The sequence below is a fragment of the Cryptomeria japonica genome, chromosome 5 (assembly GCF_030272615.1).
Source record: "Cryptomeria japonica chromosome 5, Sugi_1.0, whole genome shotgun sequence".
In the NCBI taxonomy this organism is placed as follows: Eukaryota; Viridiplantae; Streptophyta; class Pinopsida; order Cupressales; family Cupressaceae; genus Cryptomeria; species Cryptomeria japonica.
The window spans coordinates 914,633,583-914,654,754 of NC_081409.1; the positions used below are offsets into that span (position 1 = coordinate 914,633,583).

General features: G+C 39.4%; 1 protein-coding gene across 1 annotated transcript in view; it reads left to right on the top strand.

Moving 5' to 3' along the window:
- Positions 1–3,477: 3,477 nt before the first annotated feature.
- The window catches only part of LOC131876295 (uncharacterized), a 31,195-nt gene continuing 13,500 nt past the window's right edge, over positions 3,478–21,172 (top strand). Inside the window, exons 1-7 of the mRNA XM_059221213.1 lie at positions 3,478–3,998; positions 4,088–4,188; positions 4,384–4,745; positions 4,839–5,831; positions 5,988–6,056; positions 6,123–8,131; positions 8,189–8,320. Of these exons, the coding sequence (XP_059077196.1) occupies positions 3,478–3,998; positions 4,088–4,188; positions 4,384–4,745; positions 4,839–5,831; positions 5,988–6,056; positions 6,123–8,131; positions 8,189–8,320 (4,187 nt within the window). The remainder of the gene's footprint in view (positions 3,999–4,087; positions 4,189–4,383; positions 4,746–4,838; positions 5,832–5,987; positions 6,057–6,122; positions 8,132–8,188; positions 8,321–21,172) is intronic.

Consider the following 21,172-nt stretch of genomic DNA (forward strand, 5'->3'; position numbering starts at 1 on the left):
TTCCTGCCTTCAGCCTCGTGATGTACTAATCAACCCAATGCCTGGTGAATTTTAGGATAGGTCTAGTCAAAACATCCAGATAATCAATTTTTGGTTTCAAGCAATCTGGAGCCTGAATGGCCCTATCCTTCAAATTTTCAAATTCTGGTTGAACTAGATTCTCATCCTCCTTGACCTGATCTAACATCTAAAGTATTTCACAAAGTTTGATCATGTCAAGGGACAACCTAGAGAACGTGTCCTCTTTCGAATTTCAATATCATCCTTAGCATTAGCCCAGTAGTCCTCCAGATGGAATTTGTGCTTGAACTTCACTCTAATAACCATCCTTATTTTGTTGTATGGATCAAAGTAGGATCTGACTATATGGGATGTTAGATGGTAAAATACCAATTCTTCTACAGAATTCTCAGTCACCACCAATGTCAGACACATTTCCATATAATCTCCTACGACAATAGGAAATTCAATTGATAGCTTCTTCTTTTTCTTCTGAATTTTGTCATAGGTAGTCAACTATCTAGTGAGATCCAACAACACCATTTGGTCCATCGGATACCTCAATAGCTTATGTGAGAGAAAAGAGAATCCTTGAACTCGGATATAGGGAAACTTTGGAAATTGAATATACCAAGCTCTGTATTTTTATATTAGTGCTCTGTCTGCCTACAACAACCTTGTATGAGGTTCTCCTTGTAATAATCTATTTAAATGCATGGTGAAGGTGTCTCTGACTAACTTGAAAGATGTAGTGTTATAAAAATGTAGCTATGGATATCATTTGTGAACCTTCAATTGACTTTGTCCACATCCCATGGGTCCCTTTCCTGGCAAGCCATTAAATTTGCCCATTCTTGCCAGTGAGTAGATGCCGTATGCACATAGTGGTTGATCAATCTTCCCCAATCTACTATCTCATTGCCTTTCATCACTTCACTGATGAAGAAAAATATCCCATTTTGAACATGAAGGCATGTGGACATCCCACAATTCTACTTAGCATCATCACGAGGTTAGCATATTCTTGCTTTAAGTCAAAACTGGTGATCTATTTGGGCATCTTGGAAATATGTGGTCTTGACTTCTGTATCCAGATCTTGTTGATTATTTCAACACATCTTTCCATGCTAGCATCATATATCATTGCAACTCTATCCTTGGTTTTGTAAGTCATGGATCGGAATGCAGGAATCTCTAATGTCTCTCCACTTGCATCAGTTGTGAGGTTAGTCAATGAAGAGGTGAAAAAGACCTGCGAGGTGGATTAGTTAATAAGCATGCAAGTCAAACATATAATCATATAAAATCAAAGACATAACTCCAAAACACATGAAAACATGAATAAGATGCATATACCTCACAAAACCTTATACCTCTCCCTCGGATTGAGCTTGATGAAGTGAAGGCACCCCTTGGTGATGCTCCACTTGATGTGCTCCTCTTGCTTGCTTGCTTGATGTGGATGGCTCTCCAATGTTGTGCACAAATGGAATGGATTTGGAAGATAATAAGGATGATATGATCAAGTGTGGATGAGATATGATTTGCACATGATAAGGTTGCCAAGATGAATTCCTGGGCTCAAAAGGACAACATAAGATTACTAAACTTGGAGATGAAGAATGGAGGGATGGAGACCTCACTTTATAGGAAGAGGGGAGGAAGAATGGATGGCTAGGATGGATTCAAGATGAAGGGCTAGGATTGCTTGTGAGCTCACACAAGGCCCAAGAGAGGGTGTGGAGACCAAGAGATATGCCTTAAAGTCATTTCTTGTCTCCACACTCCTCAAGGTACATTGGGAAGACTTCCCAAGGTACCTTGAGAAGAGAAAAGTGCACTGGGAAGACTTCCCAATGTGCCTTGAGAGGAGCAAGGGATGTGACATTCCTTAAAGAATGGGGAGGAAGAATTTAAAATTCTCCAAAAAGGGATAATCATGGGGATTGGAGGAATAGGAAGGAATTAAAAATTCCTTGAGAAAGGAGATGCCTAGAGGGATTGTGAGATTTTGAAGATCTCACATTCACCTAGGAAAAGAGCATTAAAAGCTAGTGGTTGGATGGAAGGGACAAGGAGTTGACTTCGTGGCTAATCATGATGATTAGCCATTAGCAACTCATTAGAAGGGGGATTAGAGGAAATGTTAGGTGGGATTAGGATTTGTAGGAGGATTTGACTAGGAGAGAGAATGAGTGGAGGGAATTAAAAATTAGATGAATAAGGTTAAGTGAGTTTAGGGAGTTTCTGGCCTTCATTGGCAAGATTACAGATGAGGTCGAGTGTTTTGAAAGTGCATAATTAGATGGTGAAGGATGTCTCTCTGCGGCGTTCTGGTGCGAGCTAGGGCCCGCGTGCTCTAGCTCTCCTGGCTGTTCGTTATCTGTGCTCGGTGGGCAGTTTTCTGGCGCGATCTCAAAGGGGGGTGGGTCTGCTTTATTCAGGGGTGCGTAGGCCGTTTGGGTAGGCGACCATTGCCTGGCTTGTGGGCAGGTTTTGTTCCTGCGTCTTCTGGCTGCGCGTGGTGGTTCTCACTGCGGGAGGAGTGTTGTGTCCTGAGCCTGAGGGTCTTTGGCCTTGGCTCTATCTTTCTTGGTGTGGCTGTGCTCTCGGTCTATGGAGAATCGGGATGGTTTTATGGCTCAGGTTTCATCCGGAGATTTGGAGATGGTTGAACCGTCTTCGTCAATGCATGCCAATGTAAAGGAGCAGTTGGGTAAACCACAATCTGGGGATGGAATACCCTCTTCAACAGGGGTGTTTCGTTTGAAGAAAGTAAATGGATGTCTTGAGAGATCCGAGGATCGTCCAATTCTGATTATTCAACCTGAGCAAGTTTCGGAGGATGTTGATTATTGGTGTAATCATGCCCTTATTTGCAAATTTTTGGGCCTTCGTCTTTCTCTGCCTGTGTTGGAATCTTGGGCCCGTCGGGTTTGGAACCCTGAAGGGGATATGGAGATTATTTTGGCTGCTAATAATTACTTTCTGGTTATCTTTTCAAATCTTATGGATAGGAATAAGGCTTTTGAAGGGGGCCCATATTTCTTTAACCAAGTTGGGCTCTTCATCAAGCCTTGGCACATGGGCTTCAACTCTGCCGAAGAGATCCCCTCCCGGGTTCCTGTGTGGATTCGGCTGCCGAGGCTTCCTCTGGAGTTCTAGAGGGATGATATTCTTCACTCAATATCTCTGCTTCTTGGCAAACCTGTGGGATCGGCTTCACAAACCCAAGATCGTAAGATAATTTCTTTTGCTCGCATTTGTGTAGAAGTAGATTTAAATAATCCATTACCAGATTCTATGGAAATTCGCATGGGATCTTCTTCTTGGATCCAACAACTGGATTACGAGACCCTACCCTTTAGATGCAGAATTTGTCATGAATACGGTCATTTGCACCGCAAATGTCCCAGATTTAAATCCTCTCCCCGGGCTGCCCCTGAACCTCCTAGGGGGGACAAGGGAAAGGCCCCGATGTCTAATGAACCTATGGATAAGGAGGGTTTTATTCCGGTTAAGCCCCGTAATAAAGGCAAAGGAAAAAAGAGATCCTGGCTGGATAGACAGAATGAGGATACTTTTAACAAGTTTGAAGTTCTTGATAATTTGACACAAGAGGAAGGCATTCCAGTTGAGATCTCTTCTGGAGATAAGGGTCTGCATGAAGTTCAGGATGAGAATGAAAAGAAAGAGGATCAAATTGTATCTTCAGAGGTCCATCAAGTGGATCAGATGGCTGTGGCTTTGTCTTCTCAAGCTCAGGATTTCAGGGTTCTCCAGGGGTCTCAGACTCTGTTGGGCTCTGTTGTGGTGGTTCTTGATCCCCCTGCTCCTAAGGGGGCTTCAGAATCTGTAAAGGGTAACAAAGCTCCTTCTATTTTAGGCTTACAGCAGAAATCCTTTAAGAAGGGGCCTCTTGATAAACCATCAAAGAGTGGAAGGAAGACTGATCAAGAGAAGGTTAAGATCATGGGTGATACTTTGGTTGAGTTGGGGTCAGTGAAACCCATTGATTCTCATTTCTCCCATCCCCATAAATGATTGTTTTATCATGGAATGTAAGGGGGTTGAACAACATCCCTAGACAAAAGGCTGTTCGCAGATTAATTGAATCTCAATCACCAGATGTGGTCTTCATTCAGGAAACCAAGCTTTCAGTTGACGGTTTGGCGAGCTGTGCTCTGCGTATCTAGCCCCAAGGCAATTGGCAGGGGGTGGGTGCTTTGAATAGTGCTGGGGGGGTGGCTTGTTTCTGGAACCCGAGGAGAGTTTCCCCCTTATGGTGGATGTCTCGCTCTTCTATTTCTTTGGTTGCCTCTTATTTTGCGACTGGAGAAAGGTGTCTCTTATCCAATATCTATGCTCCTACTGATCTGGCAGGTAAGTCCAGTCTATGGGCTCACATTCAATTCATTCGGGCCTTGGATCCGTTCCTCCCATGGATTATGGCTGGTGATTTTAATGCTGTTACCTGCTTGGATGAAAAACGTGGTGGATTAGCCAGGCTGGACCCTTCTGCAAATTTGCTCAGGAATATGATTGGCTCCCTGAATCTCATTGATGTGAAGCCAACCAATGGTGTATTTACATGGAATAATAGGAGATGTGGTGGTGAGGCTATCTCAGAGAGGCTTGATAGATTTCTTGTCTCCTGCTATTGGTTGAATAGTAGGTTGATCACAAGTTCTGAAATTCTTGACTGGAGGGGCTTTGATCACTGGCCTATCAAGCTCTCTGTCACCGTTTATGGAATCACCAAAAATCCCTCTTTCAAATTTTAGTTGATGTGGTTAAGAGATCAATCTTTGCATGATCTTATGTTGGATTGGTGGTAGGAGGGGAGGCCTACCCATGGGACGGCCATGTTTATTTTCACTAAGAGGCTTCAACATGTGAAGTTCAGGCTTAAGAGATGGAATAAACAGTGTTTTGGGAACCTACAAGCTCAGAAGTTGGTTGCCCAGTCCAAGTTGGATTCCATCACTCGTCAGATTCGTGACCAGGGGTTGACCTCAGACCTTAGCATTGCTGAGTCCTTGGCTCTAAAGGGATTAGAAGAGTGGGAGCTTTGGGAGGAGATCTTCTGGAAGCAGAAATCTCGCATTGATTGGCTTCAGGAGGGAGATAGGAACATCGCTTTCTTCCATAATTCGGTTAAGGCTCGGAGGCAGGGGAACTCTATCTCCTCTTTAGTTTCTCAAGATGGGGCTCAGCTTTCCTCCAGCGCTGATATTTCCAGGGAAGCTGTCTATTATTTTTCTAACCTTTTTTCTAGGGAGGATATTGCTGCTAGGGCTGAGGAGGGGGCCATTTTGGATTGTATTCCCCAACTGGTCTCTGCTGAGATGAATGGGGTTCTCTTATGTCCTATCTTGTTACCTGAATTGGAGAAAGTGGTGTTTAATATGAAAAAAGGCAAGGCTCCTGGTCCGGATGGGTTTCCGATTGAGTTCTTCCAGGAGTTTTGGGAAATTATAAAGTTTGACCTCCTTGAGGTGATTCAGGAATCACATAGGAACAAGCAGATGCTCAAGTCCATGAATTCTACCTTCCTGGCTCTTATTCCCAAGATGGAAGGAGCTAATCGACTGGCGCAATTCAGGCCTATTGCGTTATGTAATGTGGTCTACAAGATCATCACCAAGTTGATTGCTGAGCGACTCAAACCACTCCTCGGTTCTCTGATCTCTGCTGAGCAGGGTGGTTTTGTTGAAGGGAGACAAATTTTGGATGGCATCATGATTGCCATGGAAGCTATTCATTCTATGGCTAACTCTAAGGAGAAGGCTATGTTTATTAAACTTGACATGTCTAAAGCTTATGACCGAGTGAGTTGGGAATTCTTACAAAAAACTCTCCTGGCTTTTGGCTTTGCTGAGGAGTGAGTGAATTGGGTCCTTAGTTGTGTTACCTTTGCCTCTTTCTCGGTTCTTATTAATGGGGAGCCTTCAGATCTGTTTAGTGCTTCTTGGGGTCTCCGGCAGGGGGATCCTTTATCTCCTTACTTATTCATTATCATGGCAGAGGGTCTTGGAAGATTTATTAAATCTCAGGTGAGTCAGGGTCTTATCCGTGGTTGGAGCTAGAGCAACTCTCTTCCTTCCTACTCTCATCTTCAGTTTGTGGATGATACGGGGCTGATGGGCCTGGCTAGAATTAGTGAGGCTGTGAACTTCAGGAGAGCTCTTGACATCTATTTGAAGGCTTCAGGTCAGTGTATTAATGATGACAAGTCTTCCATTTATTTCTTTAATACTCCTCAATGTATTCAGAGCAGGATTGCTAGGATCTTAAGATTTCAGATTGGTTCTCTCCCCTTGATGTACCTTGGGATCCCTTTGGCTTTGGGAGCCCAGCGTAGAGATTACTGGAAGGGAATTTTGGATAAATTTCGGAGTAAGGTTAGTCATTGGACTCACAGGTGGCTATCTTCTGCTGGGAGAATGGTTCTTCTAAAGACTGTGGTGCAGTCTCTCCCCATCTATAGGTGTTGTGTGCAGGCTCCCCCGTCAGCCTTTGTGCGGGAATTCGATGCTTTGTCTCGGCAATTTCTCTGGTCTGGCAACCTTCTTTCCTCGAAGTGGAGCTTAGTCAAGTGGGAGTCTGTTTGCAGGCCGAAGCATGCTGGGGGCCTTGGGCTTAGGTCTATGGCTCTTGCTGTCACTGCCTTGGCGGCCAAGCTATACTGGAGGTGGTGCAACAATCAGGATCAGGATTGGGCTAAGATTCTGGCCCACAAGTATCTCCCCGGTGTTGATTGCCTTGATGTGCCTCGTCTTCATTTGTTGGGAAAGGGTTCTTGTATTTGGGATACTCTTAAGAAGGGTGCTCAGCTGATTAAGGAGGGGCTCTTCTGGATCTGTAATAGAGGCTCTGAGGCTCTTTTTTGGCAGGACTCTTGGGATGGCCACCCTCCCATTCTTTCTAGTTTTCCTCAGCTTCAGCCTCTTTGCAATATTTTCTCTGATGCCGGTTGGATTAAGGTGGAACATTTTAAAACTGTCAAGCGTACTAGTCAGGCGACGGTGGCTTGCTGGAAGGATCCTCAGGAGTGGCCCTTAGGTGGTTCTGATGAGGATCGTGATGTTCTTGTTAGAATTTTGAAGGATAGACTTTGCAGCTCTCTGAATGGGAGGGATGTTCTGGCTTGGAGTCCTAGTCCAAAAGGTAAATTCATTGTTGCTCAAGGCTACGCTAGGCTTGACAAGAACTTACATGGTCCGGCTGAGGTGCACTGGTGGAAGAAGGTTTGGGACAACTTCTCATGGCCCAAATGCAATTTTTTCTTATGGTTGCTTGCTCAGAGGAAGTGCCTCACTTGGGAAAATCTTCGCAAGCGAGGTTTTCAGGGTCCTTCTATTTGCCTTCTTTGTTCCTGCAATGAGGAGTGTACCTCTCACTTGTTCTTTCTTTGCCCTTACTCTAGAGAGTTGTGGCATAGATGGTGGGAGGCTTGGCAACATGGTTGTATTCATGCTACCTCCTTGATTGACTTTTGGGAAAGTTTGGGCAGACCTCCTACAAAGACTTCTTTCCTGCAGGTGGCCTGGTCTATTGGGCCTACTCTCATTCTTTGGAACCTTTGGCTGGAGAGGAACCGACGAGTTTTTTGTGGCTCCAATTTGGGAATTTCTCAATTGTGGAAGAAGATTCTTAGCAGGCTCCAGGAGACTATTTCAGCTAAGTGTAATATGTCTGTTAATTCTGATCCTGGTGACCTGGCTATTTTGCAAAATTTGAACTTGGGGGATAGCAGCAGGGAAAGCCTTGCTGGTAGAAGATCCCGCCATGTCAGGCAACGGGTCAGTCGCGATGGAAGGTGGACGCCTCCCCCGGTGGGGGTCTTAAAAATTAACATTGATGGTTCTTCTCGTGGGAACCCTGGTCATGCTGGTGTTGGGGGTATTGGTAGAGGTAATGATGGTGGTGCTGTTTTTGTCTTCTCTATTTACAAAGGGCAGCATTCTAATAATCTGATGGAGGCCCTTGCTATCAAGATAGCTGTGGAGCGGGGATACTCTTTAGGTTGGCGGAGGATCATTTGTGAGTCTGATTCTCAGATTGTGGTGGATATGCTGAACAACCAGAAGCTGGAGGATGTTAGTTGGCAATTGGCTTTTGTGGTCGGGTAGATTCTGAGTCTTTGCAGTTTCCTGGATTCTGTCTCCTTTTGTCATATCCCTAGAGAGTGGAACAGAGTGGCCGATTGTCTGGCGAAGTGGGCCTCTGAGAATGTGGACGACTGGGATATTAGTGGAAGGGATGAGTTACCTTCTGATTACTTGGGGACTCTAGAGAGGTTATTAGTGGAGGACAGGTATATGTAGGGTTCGTGTTGGTTGTTTTGGTGGTTGTCTTGCTTTGGTGGGCCTTTGGCTTTGGCTTGTACTTTGATATTGATTGAATAAAATTTTTACCCCTTTTTTTTTTTAAAAAAAAAAAGAAGTTTAGGGAGTTTCTAGAAGACTTTATCAGGTTAATGATGAATTAAGAAGATGGTTTGTAGGAGTCATGTGGGTTAACTAATTAATTCAAATTAATTAGCTAAGAGGGAGATTTGTGAGGATTTAATTTTTAGAAGAATAAAGAAAGGGATTGATTTATTAAATAAATCAATCACATACCATAGTGACAATATTAATTCTATTTAATTAATATTGAGGAGAATTTGAATTAACATAATTAATTAATTAATTATGTGAGGAATTAAAAATAATTATTTTTAAGTGTCTACAATCAAAATCTTGCCATCTAATGTCAAAATTGTTCTTCTTTTAGGATTAGAATGTTTTGTGCATTCCAAAATTATCTCTAAGCATTGAATGATTGGAGGGAAACTAACAACTGAGACACTTCCGCTCTTGACAAACTTGATGGAAAGGGCTAACGGAGCGCATCTCGCAATTCCAAAAGTCATGTTTCAGAATGATCCCAACTAGAAAATTCTTAAGTTGGTGTCACTAATTTCCTTCCACTTTGAAATAATCTTGGACTCTCACAGGAATCATTTCATCTCGTTCTTAATTTGTGCCTGTCAGGAAGTAGCCATAGCTTTGTTGGATTCCGCCATTCCTAAAAAGTGGAATAAATTAACATTAAAATCATCATAAGGAATTTAATGAATTGATGAAGAAGGAATTCTAGTGTGTAAATTCCCAATTTGGAATCAAGTAGAACCTCTGTGAACAAGAACTTCTTAGAAATAAATAAATTCTTTGCTTCTGACTTTTCTCCTCCTCTCTCTAACTTAAAATTTCTCCAAAAGCTTGTGTGAGAAATGATTTACAATCCATCGTTTATATATAATTCTCATACCAAACTGCTAAGTTGGCAAAAGGTTAAAATCGACAGTTGCATTTAAAATGCGTCATGTTTCCCTTAACAACTCACCATGCAAACGGATCCTGCCGTTAATATTGAGTTTGAAAATAGAAATTTCCAATATTCCCTTCACATATCGCCAACTTATTGATTGTGAAAATCTTTCCATTATGGATTCAAAAGGATATTTCGAAAGATTTTCCTTTCCTGAAAGAATTTTGTCAATTTTTCACTTGGAAAGAAATCTTGTCCATCTGAATTTTTTGGAGAGAATTTTTCGTCTGGAAGGAATTTTTTCGTCTTTTTAAGTTCATCTTGTTCTGAAGAGTTTTTTGATCAATTCGTCACTTTTCCTATTTTTTTGGATTTTTTTCCGTTCTGAACTCTAGAATGAGAGAGAGAGAGAGAGAAAAATTCTCTCTCTTGAGCATTTTTTCCTGTGCCTTGCAATTTCTTCATCTTTAGCGAATTGTCTTCTTCTTGAGGAAGGAATTTTGAAATCTTGAGGTTTTTTCCTTCGCCATGAATTATTTTTTCATTCTTTCCTTGGGAAGAAATTTTGGCATTATCCTCCTAAACCTTGGGGTAAAAGCACAATGTTGTGTCACACTTTTATAAAGGCATCGACCAACAGAACTAAAACTATATAACTTCGACCACATAAAAGTGACATTTTTAAATTAAATTTTGAAATGATGTAAACTGATCAAATGTAAAAATATTAATGAAAATTTTGTCTGTTGTTTTTTAAATTTTTTAGGAAAAAAATTGATATTTTTTTTATAAACTCAAAGAGATTTTTCATTGCTGAAAAATGCTGAAAATCAGGGGTTCTAATTGGCGGCACCCAAAAAAATGAAAATGGACTTATTTTTTTCAGATTTTTTTTTCCAAATAGAAAACATATATATGCAGTGCTAAAAAAAATTAAAAAAATTTAATGTATATTTTTCTCGTTATAATATTTTGAAGTCCAACATAGCTAAATTTGACAGTTTTCGTTCGGCGTCACCTTTTGACTACTAAATTTATAATTAACCAAAAAAAAACCTTTTTGGAGAAGATTCTCTCATCTAGTGAAAAATAATTTTTTAAATTTCATTTAATATTTATTTTTCAATTTCTAATCAACCTCTTTTTTAACATTAAAAATCTACTCACAATGTTTAATTCATTAAAAATATTAAAAATGATCAAAATAGTAAACAAAAATATATGACTGAATTCGTGACTTCAAGCTCTCAAAAGGGTTTTTTTTTTAAAAAAAAAATTGTGACAAAAAATTGGCCAGAAGTTCAATCTGGTAAAAATGCAAAGAAAATGGCCATTTTGGTGCCACATGGCATACCACATTGGCTAGTCCAACCGGACTCCTTCCCGCCAAACTTAGTTCCCCATCCGACCATGGGGCAAAATTAGATTTTTTGGTTTTTTTTTGTTTTATTTGCAAAGTCAACTAGCTGTGTTATCAGGGTCAATTTGACAACCAGTTGGACGTATTGTTGACGACTTTTACAAGGTATTTTTATTCAATTTAATATTTTTTATGTTAATTTTAATTTATTAATATTTTAATATTTAAATTACGTGTATAATTTGAGTTTTTACCCATTTTTCATTTAAATACTATTAGAAATTTTGTCTACATGTCTGTTTGTTTTTCCTTTCTAGTTTAATTAGGCTCACATCTTTATTCCATTTTGGGGTTAATTAACTTGTTTGAGGTGTTTTATGCCTTTGGCATGCTTTGTGTTTAGATAGAACCCTAAAGATGATAACACAAGTATCTGAACTTCCCTCGTCTTTCATTGGGCGTTGGGTGTAAGAGAAATTGTTATCATCTTCTTTTTAGGTAGTAGGGCCTACCCTCCCGAGAAGCCCATTAGGCTAGTGAGAGGGGAATGACCTGAGCAGTACTTTCTTCTGCTCGCTATATAAATTAATATGTTAGGCGAAAGTCGCAATGCCTTGGTGATGTGTATCTACACCGACGATACTCCCTAGTATATGCACTATGTGTATGCACTTGTGTGGATAACGAGGAGTGGGTTCTTGGATGAACTGTCATCACATGGGTAGACACCAAGTTCTGCAGAAGTTCCCCCACTAAACACCTTAGAGTAGTGGACCACCCTTTTTTTGTTCGAACATCGCGATAGCTTCAGTGCAAGGGGATAGATGGTTTTCCCCCCAAGACACTCACCATAAGGCTCCCGTGAGGTGAGACATGAATCCTTGGCTTAGCATAAGCTACTTGTAACTTTCCAAGGAGAGGGTGATAGGGTCATCCTTCCAGTTCTGGAGGCCCCTAATTGTTCTTTCATGAAAAAGTTAAAATTAGTGAATACACCCCTCAAGGTGTCCCTAGACTTGAGCTGACGGAGATTCCAGGTTGTGGGTTGAAGTTATCGCCATGAGAACATTGACCTTAGGATAAGAAAGTCTTTGATGTGCTTTTGATTGTGTTTAGACCCGTGAAAATTGGGTTGGATTTGGCATATGAATATACACATTGGTCACGTTAATTTTTATGGTATCACTAGCTATAACAATCATTGTGTCTTCTTGTTTGCGATGTTTGATCTAAATGGCTACAAAAATTTTATGTATATGTGTTTCTATATATGTATATATGTACATTTATGTGTTTATGTGTGTGTATGAATGCATGTGTGTAAGAGTACATGTGTGTATGTGTATGTGTATGAGTGTATGTGTATACACGTATGTTTGTATATGTATGTGCACACATGTGTGTGCATATGCGTATGTCTATATATATGTGTATGTGTGTATATATGTGTATATGTGTGTATATGTACATGTGTGTGATTGTATGTACGTGTTGTTGTATGTATGTGTGTGCATGTGTGTATGTATGTATGTGTGTATGTGTGTATGTATGTGTGCATGTGTGTATGTGTGAGTATATATGTGCACGAGTATATATGTGTATGTGTGTGTATGTATGTGTATGTGCACGTACATGTGTGTGTGAATGTGTATGTATGTATGTATGTGTGTATGTATGTCTGTATGTATGTATATATGTGTGTATGTGTGTATGTGTATGTGTGTGTGTGTGAGTATGTGAGTATGTGTATGTATGTCCACATGTGTGAGTATGTGAGTATGTGTGTATGTATGTATGTATGTATGTATGTATGTGTATGTATGTGTGTGAGAATGTGTGTATGTGTATGTATGTGTATGTGTGAGTATGTATGTGTATGTGTGTATGTGTGTATGTGAGTGTACATGTATGTATGAGTATGTGTGTATGAGTGTATGTATGTGTGTGCATGTTGTAGACGAATAAAAATGACCATATTTCTAAATGAATATTTTATGTTCATTTCTCTATTTAATTAAATTACCCGCATTCTTCTATTTAATTAAAAAAATTACTCAATTAAATTCACTATACCCATTTAATGAATAAATCATTTTATTCAATTAAATCCCTTCTATCCACTTTTAATTAAATTCAAATTTAATTAAATAGTTATCCCAAATTGAATAAATCTAATTTATTTAATTTCCCCAAATAAACAACCAAATTGAATTAAATTAACTTTATTTCAATTAAATCCTATTATCCCTCCATCCACTTGCATTTTCCTACATCTCCCACTTGCATTCTAAAACCCCTTCCTAATTTCTTCTAGACTCTTCTAATCGCTTCTAATTAGCCTAACCCATCTTCTAAACTTTGTCACATCCCTAAGCAAAGGGAAGTCACTTCTCAAAACCTTAAAGTCTTTGATAACCATTAAAGGCTTCAAGTCTTCAACCACTTAATATCCCCAAAGTCTCCCAAACCATTAATGGTTAATTCAACCTTCTTACATGGTTAGAGACTTTTTGCCTAACTTAACCTTCATCCAACCCAAGGGTCTCATCAAGCCTTTAATGCTTTGACCATGATTATCTCTTCATCATTTGCACAAGGGTTTATCCTTGGATTAACTCTTAATCTAATGGGTAAGCCTAACTTAAGCTTAACCCTTATCTCTAGATGATCATGAGGTCTTCTCAGGCATTTAATGTCTCCAACCCCTTCTCTCAACCCAACCCTATGTTGACACTTGTCACCATTTCATTGGTGCAAATTGCAAACATGGATCCCCAACTTTCAAACTCAACCCTTGATCAACTCTTTCAATCCTGACCATCCATTGCCCTGTTTTTGCTATAAATAGAGCTCTCATTCATCCATTTGAAAAAAAAATGAATCCAAGTTTGTAGTATCATACTTATGCTCAAATACATTCAAGCTTTCATATCTCATTTTTATGCTTATCATTTTAGCCTCTCTTTTAACTAGGAATTAGTCTAAATATGCATGTTTAGAATACTTTCTTTATCATTTAGCTCAATCATAGACTAATATATCATGTTAGGATAGTATTTATACTAACCTTGTCATCTTATAATCTAGTTTATTGCATTTCTAGAATCATGCATAGTTTAGGATGCATCTCATATTAAAACCAACAAAAAGCATCCCTCGTTCTTGCATTTGCCATCCCTAAACCATTTTGCTCAGTGATCTGAGAGCAAAAACATTGGTTTGAGGGACCGTGTAAGATAGAGAACCATGGGACCAACTTTGGGAAGCTGAGTTATGCTTCATAACTCTATAGCTTGCACCAAGAAGGCTTGTGGGTGTGTGAGCAAGGCTCCATAGAGCTCCATTTTTCGCATTTTGAGTTCTATCGACCCGCTTTTCCCGCATACATTTCTAGCGCCCATCGTGGGGCTAGACCCCATATATCAAATCGGTTTTTAATTTTAACCACTTTTGCAGGCACGTGGGAAAAATGAATTAGCGCGTTAAGTTCACTGTTTAGCGCATCCGGTTAACAGCCTAGCACGTTCAGTTCACTGTTCAGCGCGTGGAGTCCATCATCTAGCACGTGAAATCCATATATTAGCGCATCGAATTACTGTTTTCCTATAGGTCTCGCCAAAAAAAAAAAACGAAAATAGTGTAGCGCATTGAAACTTTCTTTTAGCGCATCGAGGTTATATTGTAGCGCATACAGTTTGTTCTGTAGCGCATCGCAGATAGAAAATAATTTGTAACCGAAAGTTAAAAATTAGGCTTGTGAAGCCCACCATGATGATTTGATTTTTTTCTGCTAACTGACTATGTACAGGTTCTAACATTTTTATGCAGGAACAAAAGGAATTAGTCTAGTTTTCTTTGCTTTCTTTCAAAGTTAGTAAAAAGAACTCACCTTTCTTTTTTTCTTTGCAAAAGCTTAAAATAAACCTCATCATTTCATTTGGATGCATAAAATGAACTTAATGCCTTCCCTTTTGGTGTTTTAGAAGAAAATTCATCTTTCTTTATTGAATGGTAAAAAGAACAACAAAGCAAACCTTTCATTCCTGCAAGTTAAGAAAAACACTTCATTTTGAAAGCTCTAAAAAGAACAAGCAAATTTACTTTTAGCAAGGATAAAACAAACCTCACCTTCCTTTGGTGTCTAAAAGGATCCATTTTATTTTGCAAAGGAAAAAGAATCTCATCTTCATTTTGTGCAAAGCAAAGAGGGAAATTCTTCCCCTCTCAATTTTAATTTTGTTGACCAAATCACGATTTTCATTTTGTTGACCAAATCATGATTTTTCATTTTGTTGACCAAATCACGATTTACTTTGTTGCCTAGGCTTGTTTTACAAAGGTTTTTGGAAATACACACTTTGCTATGAAAGGTTAAAAAGAACATCATGCTTGTTGGAGCAACATCTCCAAATAAAAGTTAGCAAATCATTGTCTTGAAGGCTAAAAAGAACAACTTGATTGTCTTGTCTCGAAAGTGGAAGGAATATGCTCTCCCCTTAACTGGGTGATCAAAAATCCAGACCACTCTTAAAGCTTTCTGTATTTCAAGCATAAAACCTTTAGCAGGCTTGCCTTCCCGAGGAGTTGAAATCAACTCTTAAAGTCATTTATGGCTGGTGTGAAGGGAACGACCTAAGTGGGGAACGACTTTGACACCAAGAATTCCAACCCACTATAATCAAACGTGGAAAGTGACGAAAGTCCTTTTCAATAGTTGCGCGCAACGATTAGCCTTCCTCTAGTATCCTTGAGATACGTAAAGCCTTTGTTCTAAAGGTTGGGAAGCCTCCTGAGGGAGTTTATCACTGACGACCGAACATGAAGCCTGATTACGAACCATAGAAATAGAAGCTTTGAACCGAGTCAGTAACCAGACATTTATAACATCATAGTGCAAGGGTGGGGAAAAATCCGCCCCCAAGATTACTCACCATATATCTCCCAAGATAACTACTCAATTGTGAAGTGATTCACTTTGAGTTAATTTATAGCAAAAGGCAAAAAAATGGGCGCCCTCTAGAGGGTGACACGGCTGTTTGAGCTAACGGAGTATCGAGACTAGTGGGCTATGATGTTATTTATGACCCTTGACTAAAGAGTCTTTCTGAAGTGTATTACTCGTATCCAAACCTGTTAAAACATTGGGGATTTGAACACATCCTCGCAAAACATACACTTTTTGTTAGATTAGGAAAAATGGTTGTACTTTTTGTGCCGCGCTTGCATTTACTACTTCAGAAAATCATCCATCAAACTTGAAAAATTCACAGCAAAAATCCAAAATTTACCAAAAAAAAAAAAAAAAAATCAACCAAAGGAAAAATCGAGGCAGTTTAGCGCATAAGAGCAACTTCTTAGCACGTGAAGAACTTCTATTAGCGCATCCAACCATCAAGTTAGCCCGTCAAGTCCAACAGTAGCATTTTATCCCAAGTCAAACCAGTATTGAAGCATTTAGCGCATCAGAGAAACAGTCTAGCGCGTGGAAGCATCAGCTTAGTGCGTGAAAACCAGAAATTAGCGCATCAAGTTCAAAAGTTAGCGCGTTACAGGTCCAGGCTAGCGCATGGCTTTTTCAAAATAGATAGAAAATAATTTTTGAACATTCAAAACTTTAGCGCATGTCTGGGGGCAGCCTAGCGCGTGTGGTCATTATTTTAGCGCGTGGAGTAATTTTGGTAGCGCATGTAGTCTCTGTTTTAGCGCGTGATCAAAAACATATAAACAGAAGGCAAAACAGTAAGGAATTTTAAAAATTTCAAAAACATTTTCAGAAGTCTTTTTCCATCAACATCATTTTCATCAAAGCAGAGTGACAAAAACAAACCGTTAAAAACTATTTCTTGAGCTAAATTTGTGTCAAAACAAACGTTGTAAAAATCCTAAACTGATTGCGTGATAAAACATGTCTATCTTATCATAATCCGGAAACCTCATCATCAGTATCAACAGAATCCTTTACCATCTTACGGATTTTATCTCAAAAACACTTGTTTAAAATTTTCAAGTTGTCAAATTCAGTCTCCATATCGGGAGGCTTTTATCCATATCATTTGACATGCTTTGTCGTGAAGGGGCATCTAAACCTTCACTTTGATAGAGTAAGATTTGAAATTTTCCAAACAAGATCAACTGAATCCAAACAAATCAAAGGAAACCATTGATCACTCATGCATGACTAATCCCCATATTCTGAGAAGAAAGAACCTTTATCGTAACATCACGTTGAAGAAACAACAACCTAGTTTTTCCAAATTCATCAAGAGAAATAAGTTTTTATACATCAATCGTCAACTTTTCAAATCTCATCGGGTATTCCTTCATCACGTCAAACGTTATATCCAAAACAAATCCAACGAATTTGACAAAGAACCCTTGAAGACAAGAGCCTATTGTCAAAAGTCTACTTTTAATCAAATCATAAACCGTGGAGGAAAAATCAATCCAGCATTCTTGCCCAATGAGTGTATCACTTATAACACATCTCGACCAGAACCACCCACCCCCGAGCAACACATCAAAGAGGATTTTGTTCCCTTTGTCACAAAAAGTTTCTACTAAAATGCCTATTACTCGCTCTCAAAGAAACCAACAAAGCGAGACACACGCAGAGTCTAGCATGAATCGAAGGTTGTCAAATCCTTTTGAAGTTCCACACTTGGAAGAGACTGAAATTTCTGAAGCACTTCTTCAGGAATGTCAAGAAAACCCCAAAAGCTTGTAGAAAGGCTTATGGAAAATGACAAAGAAAAGTATCTGCTCATGCTCATAAGTAAAGGCGTTAAACTTCCCGAAGATTTAGACACAAATATCTTTAGAACCGGATCTCAACAATATGCATATCAAGAACAACAAAGAGAAGAAGAAACTCGTAACTTTGAGCAAAACATACCTGAGCAACACATTCCAGAACAACGTATACCAGAAATGCGTATACCTGAGCTAGAAACTCCAGAGCAAAATATACCATTTAACACACCTTTTCAGCTAAGAACTAATACAAGGGAAGAACTTTTCCCTCGGCAAAATAATGCACCTTTGGCTGCCCTTACTTAACAAATGCAAATGTTACAAAGACAAATACATGACATGCAACAAGGGACAACAGTGCCGTACTCTTTAAACGAAATCTGTCCTTATCCATTTGACAGAAGATTGAACATGGTGCCTTTTCCTCCAAACTCATATGTTCCCAAATTTGACAAATATGATGGAAAAAGTGATCCCCGAGATCATGTTCGAGAATTTTGCACCATGAGTCTTGAATTTGCTCATGATGACACCTATCTGATGAGGTTATTCCCAAGAAGCCTGGGAGGGCAAACAATGGAATGATTATCCAAAATTACACCACCTGTCAGATCATTTGATGAATTTGTTAACAAATTCATAACCCAATATTCCTATAACATCCAACACGCCATAACCATGCTAGATGTTTGTAATACCAAACAAAAGAACAACGAAACATTCATGATGTTCCTTCAACGCTGGCGACATATGGTATCCAAATATCCTCAAGATATTCCCGAAAAAGAGAAAATGGAAATCTTCATCGATAACTTGAATGGTGAAATGAGTTACAGACGAAAACTTCAATGCATACCATCTTTCGCTAAATTGATTGAAAATGGCATTCAAGTAGAAGAAGCATGTGTCAAAAAGGAAACACTCAAATTCTACAAGGAAGGAACAAACTCATCAAACTACAATAACCAGAACAACAACATCTTAGACAAATCTCAATTTTGGACTCGAAATAAAAACGAAGGCAATAATGAATCATATGATCCCAAATCTAAGCAACCAGTGCTTGCATTATCCGGAAATCCTCAAAACACGAAAAATCCTAAGAATGCTAATCCAAATGCTAACACATATGCACCAAACACCGATCAAGGACAGCTCAACACAAACGACACCAACAATACTCAAAGCAAAAACATGAATCCAGGACCTAACAACAATTCACGCAACAACACAAACAATTTCCAAAAGCGTATCTTCACACCACTGGGGCAATCACTAGAATCAGCATTCAGAGAACTTTTGGCAAACAAAATTCTTTCTTTGCCTCCAATCAGCAACTTTGAACCCCAAATCAAACCACCTTGGTGGAATGATTCACACTATTGTGATTTCCATCGTAACAAGGGTCATCGAACGAACGATTGCATGAGATTGAAACACATGGTGCAAGACATGATTGATCGAGGTGACTTAACGGTGGATGGTCTCAAAACAAATGGTGATCATGGAGCCTTTAAAAATCCTCTCCCAAATTACAACAAAGATGGAGCTTCAACCTCGGATAATACACGCGGAGCTCGTATCAACCATATCTACAACAACACCATAAACCACATATCAATTGAAGATCATCAAGTAAATGTCATCACCATCCGAGATCGGCGTGATCATGAATCTGTCAATGTAACAACCCGAACTCAGAAATACATCTTGAAAGGACATACTGCACCTACAACTACTACACCAAAAATCCAATATGACTTGGTTAGCCAACTACGCAAAACTCCGGCACAGATATCTATACTAGAATTACTGAAACTATCATCAAAGAACAAAGACATATTGGAACAAGTGCTATTGGAAACCAATGTACCTCAAAATCTGGATACAAACCGATTTCAAGCCATGGTCGCCCGTCTGACAGGACCTCATAACCTCACCTTCTCAGAGCATGATGATGCTTCCTTGAGTCATCTGCATAATACTCCTCTCCATATCGAAGTCATTGTTTGCAAACACCGAGTAAAAAGAGTCTTAATAGATGGAGGAGCCGGACTTAATATATGTACTTTAAAGCTTATCCGTGCATTAGGCTTCTCAGAAGAGTCTATTGATCCCTACAAGAAGATTACCATAAAGGCATATGATGATGAGGAAAGGTCCTCTAAAGGAACCGTGATATTACCTATTCAAGTGGGACCAGTGCAAAAAGATACTATATGTCAGGTCTTAGACATAGATCTCACCTACAATATTTTGTTAGGGCGACCCTGGATACATGAAATGCAAGCAGTACCTTCTACGTATCACCAGTGTGTCAAATTTCTGTATGATGGACAAGAAATCTCCATATCTGCTGATCACAATCCATTTCAACATTGCAACGTAATGGGGGCAGCCCAAGATAGTTTGGTTCCTCATAATAGAGAAAAGCAGCAATCTTTATCATCAGATCTACAAACAGCAACACCCAACTCCTTATCTGGAGATTTCAAATAGCAAATGCAAATCAAAGATCAAGGTATGGGAGAATACTCTTTGGAGCCTTTATGTTTGGCCAAATTACCAACATCACCTAGATCTCATGGATTGCCTACTACATCAACACATCTGGCCACTCAGCCTATCACCAAATTTGATGGTACCTTCATCCAATTGGGCACTCTAGCACATGAATCAGAAGACAAGGATGTTCTTAGCTGGTTATACAAAGATGAGAAAGCAGATAATAGAGCAGCTGCTCTAGACATTGTTCTACCAACACACCTGTATGGAAAGGGATACTTAATCATGAAGCAAATGGGATATGATGGTAAAGGACCTATTGGGAAACACAAAGAAGGAGTCACTGAACCTATAGATCTTCCTTCATAGCCCAGTGGAAACAAAGCAAGATTGGGTTGTGAGCTCACTTTCCTATTAAAAAGGCCACCCCGCCTAACTACAAAACCTCAATGGAAAGTAATGAAGAAGTACAAAGAAGAATCCTGGCAGGAAGCACTTTTTGAATCAGCAGAAACAATTCGCAAGGCACGGGAATGTCAAGATCAGAAGTTACATCAAGAAAAGCTTCTAAAACACAAAAGGGCCATATCTGCAGCAGTAGCTCATATTCAAACACCAATATCTCAAAAACCAATAAAATCATCTCCGGATACCTCTATTTCTCCCCGAGGAAGCACAGTCTATGAACAAATACAGAAAATTGAAGCCGGATCTGACACAGAATCAATAAAAACTATCAAAATGGTATCCATCATCAAATATTTGTTTTCACCATACAACATACCAGTTTACAGCACTGATAGAATCTGGGATGATGCCTCAGAGACTGATTCCAATTAATATGAATGGGGTACCTGCTCCAATGCTACTATAGATATCCTTGATAATACTGATTCCATATCCCTTTCTCAAGAAGAACATAACGCAAAAGATAGACCTCTTGAATTTGGACCGCAGAATATCTATGACGCCAAGGAAAGCGAATAGAAACATTATGAACAAGTCTATGCGGAAGATAATACCATCGAAGACCTCGATGAAACCCTGGACTTCTTTAAAAACAAGAACAATCACGATGAAAACTATGTCCTAACACTTACAGTAGCAGAACTTGATCCACCTAATGATTCCTTACCACTTGTCTTTCCTGACCTCATCGACTGGGATGAACCTGAAATCCATGATATACCAATTTTCCCAAATGATGAATCTATTATCCATTACCTGTGTACCGTAAAT